Consider the following 8,172-nt stretch of genomic DNA (forward strand, 5'->3'; position numbering starts at 1 on the left):
TGTTCACACAAATTACTGAATAATGTTCTGGGTGCATAATAAGAGAAATAGTATATTAATCGGTGCATTACTGTGGTATCAAATGAGTAGACTAAGAAGGATGTTAATATAAAAAGTAGATGTTTCATTTAATGTATTTATCAATCATATTTAAAATTGGCTTGTAATGTAACTATTTACAGACCTTGAGTTCTATAACATTTTGGAAGCTGTGCTGAAATAAAATATGCATTGATAAAGAAAAAAAAGCAGGAAACAAATTAAAAATAAATTTAAATGTTAAAAACTGAATAACATTAATTATTGTCTGATGGTTGTGCCAACTCTAAACAGTTTTTCTTTTAAAATAAAACTTCACACGCGGCGGAAATCAAAGTTCATCGCTCTGACTTTTATTTTGAAGTTTCTAAAACACTGACCGGAAATCCCCGCTGCCTGTGCCGCATGCGCATTCGTTCTTTTTTCTAACGCTAGCTTTCATTACAGTTAGCGAAACAAATTCTTTAAATCTCCTCGTATGTTTAGTATGACTATTAAAATCCAGCCTGCATAATATTTTTTCAATTTTTAGGCAAGAGTCAAATTCAGTTGACAAGATGAATATAAGAAACGCAAGAGTAAGTATTCTGAAAATCTTCCCGTCAGTCACGCTGTTTAGCATTTAAGCTAGCTAAGCTAGCCATGCACTGTTAGCCCTCATTGATACTTGCTGAAGCGTAAATGGCATCTTAATACGTTTTGTTCTCCTATTCTAGCCAGAGGACCTCATGAACATGCAGCATTGTAACCTGCTGTGTCTCCCAGAAAACTATCAGATGAAATACTACTTCTATCACGGGTTGTCATGGCCTCAGGTAGATCAACGGATGGTTCCTTTTCTTTTTTTCTCTTACTAGCATAATTTCTGCCTTGCTAAACTGTTTCTGTTGTTACAGCTGTCATACATCGCAGAGGATGAAAATGGAAAAATTGTTGGTTATGTGCTTGCAAAGATGTGAGTTTGAAACATTTGGCTATAAGTGATAAATGATTTATGAAGCTAAAAATGTTCATGCTTTTGTAGGGAGGAAGACCCAGATGATGTCCCTCATGGACACATCACATCACTGGTAAGATCATCCAACAGAAACAGTTTAATGTGTTGTCAATGAGACACTTCAGCCCAGTTCTCTTGTTTTTTCAGGCTGTGAAGAGATCCCACAGACGCCTTGGTCTAGCCCAGAAACTGATGGATCAGGCCAGCCGAGCAATGATAGAAAACTTTAATGCCAAATATGTCTCCCTTCACGTTCGTAAAAGGTAAACACAATTATAATGGCTGCTTGTGAAACCATTTTTTGTTTTGATGATCAGTGCACAGATTTCTGCACAAATGTGCCCATATTCCTGTTATCTACTCACTGTTTAAATTGTTTTCTTTACACTTCAGCAATCGAGCAGCTCTGCACCTGTACTCCAACACCCTAAAGTTCCAGTAAGTCCTCTTCTGTGTCACCAAAGATTCCAAGTTATGACTTTTTAAATATTTTGTGGTCTAGAAATACAGCTGAGGTTGAGTGGTCCTCTAAATATAGTTTACCTGACATGGTTTGTGTTATTGTAATAGGTTTAAATTAGGAGAGCTCATCATGTGTCACCGGCTAAGATATGAGGAACTAGGTTTTAGATTTGTTTAGCTGATTAAAGCTTCAATGCTTTGCTGAGAGCAACATAAGAAAATTGGTTCAAGAATATAAATTATACAGGAACATAGGATGAACTTTTCAAATTATAATAATAATAAATGTTAAAACCAGTTTCAAAAATATTATTGGTCTTTTTTTTCTCAAACTACAAATATGTAAAGTAAAATGTTATTGATGTATGTTGGTAACATGGTTATAATCTTTTCCATGGTCACTTAAGTCATTGTAAATAATAATGAGACATTAACTACGTAATAACATCTTTCAGGAAGTGCAATCAAGCCAGGGCACATGAGCCGACTTTAGTTCCTGTGTCCATTTTTTGTGCAGAAAACCTAATAATGTGTGCAGTATCAGAAAACAACCTCTTTACTTTATAGGTGATAACAACAACAGTACAAAATTATTTCTTAACTGTGTTTTGGTGAAGAAAAATCGTCTCTAATGCATGTTTGGCATTTTTATTTACAGTTAAAGCAGCTAACACGAACATTAAGAAATTCCCTAGTTTGTTGTTTATTAACTTGGTGCACTCTGCAGCCACTTAATGTTACCTAATGTGACACCGGAGAAGACTGATTATTGTTACCAAAAACCTTATTGGTCTGTTGTTATCAGGAACAAGGTCCTTCCTTCTAAAAACTTTAACTTCTGCTTTGGTTCTTTAAAGCTCAGAGAGTTTGTAAAGAGAAACATTCCACCCAGAAACACACTTTAGAAGAATCTTCTTTTGATGCAGCTTGTTTTTAAATTACTATTGCAAAACGGCTGTAACAATTCATTTTAACAGATTCGATTAATATCATAATTTGTGGTTGCTGATGCAATTCCTAGTCAATATTGGTTCATTTTGATCCGATTCACTGACATAAAGTCAATCCAGGACATCTTTAGCCAAAGCTTCAACCAGAGTGACTCAGAGATAAATGCCTCGTACTGAACAGTGCAGGTAAAGTTTTCAAGATTCCTGTTAATAAGATTACATAGAAATCAATTCAGTGATTGAGTCAATTAATAGATGCACATAATTACAAGTGCAGACATTCAAATTGTGAGCTCCTGAGGATGACTTACATTCAGATCATCAAAGTTAAAGCTGCTTGTTTTGTAGTTTTTCCATATAATGCACCTAAGAATCAAGGTAAGCAAATTATCACAGTATATTTATATCTTTTACTGTACGTTTTTGCAGGATTAGTGAAGTAGAGCCAAAGTACTATGCTGATGGAGAGGATGCTTATGCCATGAAGAGGGACCTCGCCCACATGGCCGATGAGGTGATTTTTTTTTTTTTTTTCTGGCTTCATGTTTTTCTTTTTATGTTGCTGGAAATTTGTAATTTTATTTTGTACATTATTTTTTTTTACATTTTTGTTTGGGTTTTCCCTCGTGTGACTTTGCAGTTGAGGAAGCCTGGAGTTCGTGTGTCCTGTCAAGACACCCCATCCGGCCAGAGCCAGTCGGGCCCGGGCGACCAGGAGAGAGAAAGCGAGAGGGACAGCGGAGGAGAAAGCAAAGAACAGAGTGAAGTCAGCGAGGCAACAGAGAGCACAGATGTCAAAGATTCCTCTTCTGATTCACAATGACGCTGAAGAAGACATTTTTAAAAGCATAACTCACTTCCCGTTTTTAGCTCTTTTTGGCTACTTTGTTTGGCTTTGCCAGATGTGTGCTTCAAGACACTGAAACCATTATCCCAATCTTTTCTTTCCTCCTTCTTTCCTTTGCTGTGATGCTTAAGGAGACTTGGATATCCAACGCTGTCTTTTGAAATTAAACTAAAATAAAATACTTGTCCCTTTTTCTGTTTGAAAAGCCGACGACTTGGACAGACCTGATTTTATTTTGGTCAATCTTGAGGCCAATTAAGTCATAAAAGGTAATTATTTTAGATATTACCCAAAACATTCTCCCATTGTTTAGCAGGAAGAGCTCTCATAAAATGTAAACCTGCTGGTAAAAATATTCATCGAAATCTTGTTGGAAAACATATATTAAATGGAGAAAAACTTCACCTTCTCCAGCTTTTCAGTTTTAAAAAGAGTAAAAATGTATTAGAAATATGGGCTCAAAATTTCCTAGATGTTAAATGACACTAGAAAAAAAGAGGTTGAAAACTTGATTTGTTTTTCCAAGTTACAAAAAATGAATGTTGGAAAACCACGAGACGTGTGCAATTTAAATGTATTGTTCTGCCTTTGTGATATTATTCATGAGTTTGCATTTTTTTTTAATTAAAAATGTACAGTAAAAAAGGCAGAACAGCAAAAGAACCCACAATAACTCCACTGTTGTTTAACCGAAAAGTAACATTTAAAGTGTCTAAAGAAATGTTTTTATAAAGATTCAGGGAGAGTCCTTATCACTGAAAGATCAAAGGTTCTCCAGTTATTAGTGAAGGTCGTTGTTTTACATGGACATTATTTGAATGTTTCTATTGTTAGATTGGGAAATCTTCTGTTTTTTCACAAATATTCATATGACTCAGAATCTGTAATCCTTGCTTTGGGAGTGCACACACCGTCTTCTGCTCATTTGAACTTCCATAAAACCTCAAAGTTGCAGCAGATTATTGCTCACCAGTAAGTTCTGAACAGCACAGCAGAAATGTGTAGTTTGACAAACTTCAACAAATGTGTGAAAGGAAGCAGCACCCAACCCAATTATATTATGACCTTTCGAGTAGCTTTGTTCACACATTTACTTAACATTTCAATGTAAGGGTAAACTGTAATGTGTCAAACACTTTTTTTATTTGAATAAGACTTTCATGTGTTAAATTTCCTGTCAGATGGGAATTCATGCATAGCTCCTACTCCAGTATATTTTTATTTATTTGTTTATCTGTAAAGCAGCTGGTTTCACTCACAAACCAATCAGTGGGAGCAGCTGCCGCATGATTGGAGTGAAAACCTGCAGTGATGGTCAAGAGGCATCATGAAAGCCAAAGAGAGGAAGACGCTAAAAGGTTTTTTTTTTTTTCTTGTCACACTTGCACAATCACACTCTGATGCCTCAAGCTACATGTGAGAGTGAAAGAGGGGAGGAGGGTGAGATCCAGAGAAGTGTGTGTGCGAGAAAGAGACATGAGTTCCACTCCACCCACATCAATCCATGTCCAACGTGAGGGGGCGGTGAAAGTTTATAGCTTACTGTGCTATCAACTGGCATTAGTTAGTTACTCAACTCAGAGGAGGAGGCCGGTTGATCGCAGATCTTCACCTGGTAAAGCAGTCCATTTTTGTCTGGATATAAAACTTTTTTGTGGACAGAGCGGGGTAGGTCATTTGAATTAATAATTGTAAGGTATCTCTGTGAAAATCAGTGCTATCATTCTTAAATCTGCTTGCTCTGTCATTTTTTTAACTAGATTAATTTAGCCACAAAAACATTTCAGAACATTTTTTATATTTATATTAATATGTATTGTTGCCAGTTCCAAATATCACTTTGATAAACTTGCGGACTGTGACGGCAGGAAGGAACCAAAACATTTACAGTAAATGATGAGGGTGACAAAAAAAAAACAACTAAGTTTTTTTTTTTTTTTAAGTTTTGACAGCCAGCTATTTCTGGAGGTCACTTGGTACATTTCCCAACAGAAGGAGTCTGTAAGAGTCTGCTGATGAAGAGTGTTTAGCTGTCAAAAAATACAACAAAAAGGGAAGTGGGGCAGTAAAGGAAGAATGTTAGTACTTTTGTACAAAGGGTTAAGTTAAAAAAAAAAAACAGCTCTTCCCTTTCTGATCTGCATGCATAAACATTTTGTCAATCTTTAACAACTAAAGTTGTTTTTTCTTTATTTTTACATTCAAGCTCTTTAAGTCTTAGTTTTTACTCCTGTTGCAGATGGATTTGTTGATGAATGACAACATGCAAAACTTAAACATGTTCTACAAAAACTGCATTAAAGTTTTCTTTTCTTTTAGTTGGAAAATATATTTTTAAGTGTATTGTAAAAAAATAGAGGGTTTTCTCCAAAGCTGGAATTTCAAAATAACTTTAAGAGCATCCGTGCCATTTGTGAAAGCACCTGTTGCCCGCAGAGCAGACATCCCCAGAGTTTTATGCTGTACGCTCCACACTATTTTTAGGTAGGCTGAGATGTTGTGAGAGCTATTTTTATTCTTTATGCAATTCTACAGCACGTCCAATGCGGCAAGCGACAAATGCCAAATGTTTTTTTTTAGTTGTCTGCTTAGGAAAGCACCACAGTTGGGTGGACGTGGGGTGGTGGGGGGGCACACACTCTGAGGTGATGTGTGACAGTTAAATGAACATGCTTCTTCTGTGGAAGGAGGAAGTTGGTGCTTAATATGGAGGTTTAAGTGCAAAGGTGCAACATTTGCTTGCAAGACGTGTTTGCAGAAACAGCAGAGCTGCTTGCATTCACAGGAATCCCACAACGCCTGCAGAGCTCAAACGAATGTTCTTTTTCACACAGATTGTTGTCCTGCTGGAGCAACAATGACTTCTCATGTCAAACACAGAAGAGAAAAAACGGGTACAGTGGACTATGACGTACAAATTAAAGGTAGAGTGACTTCTCTTTACCATTTTGCCAACTTCCTCCTCTTTTTGTCTCACCCCATGTAAATGCTTGATACCTGTTTAGAAGAAACGGCCTCATAAAATAAGATTCTCACCCTGCACACCCTGCTTTCACTATGAGTCATCGTCCACCGTGTTCTTTCTCTTGAGACTCGGCCTGCTTGTTCTCTTTTTAGAGGTGCGTTGCCAGCTCATAGACCAGCTGAAGGTGTTGGACCTGCAACTTGAGCTGAAAACCCAGCAGCTGCAAGACCTGACAGACTACCTGCGGCGGCGGGGCGAGATTGAGAACGAGTATGCTCGATCCCTGGAAAAGCTTGCAGAGAGGTTTTCTTCAAAGACTAAAAAGTAAATTTGAGTCGTGCCAACACATTGTTCTGAAAGTGTTTGGCTTTTGGAGGTGACTTGAGTCAAAACTCTGCACTCAGGAAGGAACCCACCACTAAAACGGTGTCCCAGATGTGGGGGGCTCTGCTGACCCACACCCGGCAAGAGAGTAGAGAGCACGGTGAACTCGGTGAAAGTTGCATCAATGTTCTCACCCAACCCCTCACACACTGTCTGGAGTACACGCAGCGCTTTGCTAAGAAGGTACCCCTGCAACATAAGCATTAAACAAACTCCCACGTGTTTTAGACGAGGTTGTATTGACACTGAAAACACACCTGGTTGATGTTTAGTCCTAACTCTTTGCCTTCTTTCAGAGTAAAGACATCTGCACGCAGCTACAAGATGGACTCCTCAAAGTTACCACAGAGCTACAGACAGTAAGAAACACGCCAAACACTGAAGCGTTTCTACTCCCATGTACAGACTGTCATTCTTCTGGGTGGCTTTGTGCAGGCGTGGCGCACCTACCACCAGTACTACTCAGACTATGTGTGTGCAGAGGGAAAACTGAGGGAGGCAGAGAAGCAGGAGGAGAAACAAAAGCAGAGCGCTTCCAAGAAGCTGGAGAGGTTGATAGAAAAAGTAAATATCTTCCTGTTAATAATTATTGTTATGTGTGTTTATTCTGAGGCGTCTTGTTGACTGAATTCACATTTTACAGAGACAAATTAAAGTTCAGGAAATACACCTGAAGTGCAGCAAGGCCAGGAACGACTACCTGTTAAACATGGCTGCTGCCAACTCCTCCGTGATGAAGTACTTCCTGAAGGACATCTCTTTTCTCATCGATGTGAGGGAATCCGTTTATGCTTTTGTATAGTTTTGGGACTTTTAAAATATCTGAAAGATTTTTCTTTTTTTTCTTTTCTTCCTTCAGTGTGCAGATGTGGGATACCACCCCTCCTTGGGCCGGGTAGTGCAAGCCTATCTGTCAAAGGGGAAGAATACCCATCAGGAGCTGAGAAGCAGTCTGCTGCAGCTCCAGGAGATCGTGTCCAATCTGGACCAGAGCCGAGACAAAGACATTCTGTTGCAGGACCACTACAATGCCTTCTCTATGCCTGCCCGCTTCACCTATCAGCCCCAAGAAGGAGACCAGGTGAGTGTTTTTCCGTAAATGAGCCGGCAGCTAATGTTTTTGACTGTTTGTCAGACCACTTTTTTTTGTATCTCTCAGGTTTCAGAGATCAGCGTGGAGCATGAGATGAGGTGTGAGCTGGAAACCCGATTCAAGCAGATACAAACCCGACTGAAAGCAGTCACAGAAGAAACAGATGAGGTAAAGTTCATCAAACAATCCGTTACACTAGTTTTTACATGTTTATTCCTACTTTGGTTTCTGATTTATTGTATATTTTGGAGATTTTGTGGAAGAAAATAGTTCTTTTTTTTTTCTGGTTCTTTTCCCAAAAGTTGAAGGAATCACAGCTTGTTTGGCTAACTGTTTAACATTAAAAGTTTGGGTCCGATTTTGTCAGTTTGTTGAGGATGTAAAAATGTGGCTGGACAGATGCATTTTATGACTTTATTATAATGGGCTACAGAA

General features: G+C 38.3%; 2 protein-coding genes across 5 annotated transcripts in view; both read left to right on the forward strand.

Moving 5' to 3' along the window:
• The first annotated feature begins 422 nt into the window (after positions 1 to 422).
• On the forward strand, positions 423 to 3,476 carry naa10 (N-alpha-acetyltransferase 10, NatA catalytic subuni). The gene is made up of 8 exons (XM_024294012.2): positions 423 to 617; positions 756 to 854; positions 936 to 994; positions 1,064 to 1,109; positions 1,184 to 1,299; positions 1,430 to 1,474; positions 2,878 to 2,962; positions 3,089 to 3,476. Exons 1-8 carry the CDS (start codon positions 597 to 599, stop codon positions 3,269 to 3,271), a joined length of 654 nt encoding a protein of 217 aa, XP_024149780.1. The 5' UTR covers positions 423 to 596; the 3' UTR covers positions 3,272 to 3,476.
• Positions 3,477 to 4,439: 963 nt separating this feature from the next.
• LOC112159777 (rho GTPase-activating protein 4) overlaps positions 4,440 to 8,172 on the forward strand; it is an 11,490-nt gene continuing 7,757 nt past the window's right edge. The window contains exons 1-9 of one of the 4 annotated variants that reach the window (XM_024294046.2): positions 4,440 to 4,910; positions 6,130 to 6,219; positions 6,413 to 6,584; positions 6,665 to 6,827; positions 6,941 to 7,003; positions 7,080 to 7,208; positions 7,288 to 7,416; positions 7,504 to 7,725; positions 7,804 to 7,905. In XM_024294046.2, the coding sequence (XP_024149814.1) occupies positions 4,772 to 4,910; positions 6,130 to 6,219; positions 6,413 to 6,584; positions 6,665 to 6,827; positions 6,941 to 7,003; positions 7,080 to 7,208; positions 7,288 to 7,416; positions 7,504 to 7,725; positions 7,804 to 7,905 (1,209 nt within the window). In that variant the 5' untranslated portion in view covers positions 4,440 to 4,771. Of the gene's footprint in view, positions 4,964 to 6,129; positions 6,220 to 6,412; positions 6,585 to 6,664; positions 6,828 to 6,940; positions 7,004 to 7,079; positions 7,209 to 7,287; positions 7,417 to 7,503; positions 7,726 to 7,803; positions 7,906 to 8,172 lie in introns of all 4 variants that reach the window. The other 3 variants (XM_024294045.2, XM_024294047.2, XM_024294048.2) reach the window with 3 other exon arrangements.

Source organism: Oryzias melastigma, linkage group LG7 (genome assembly GCF_002922805.2).
Source record: "Oryzias melastigma strain HK-1 linkage group LG7, ASM292280v2, whole genome shotgun sequence".
Lineage (NCBI taxonomy): Eukaryota > Metazoa > Chordata > Actinopteri > Beloniformes > Adrianichthyidae > Oryzias > Oryzias melastigma.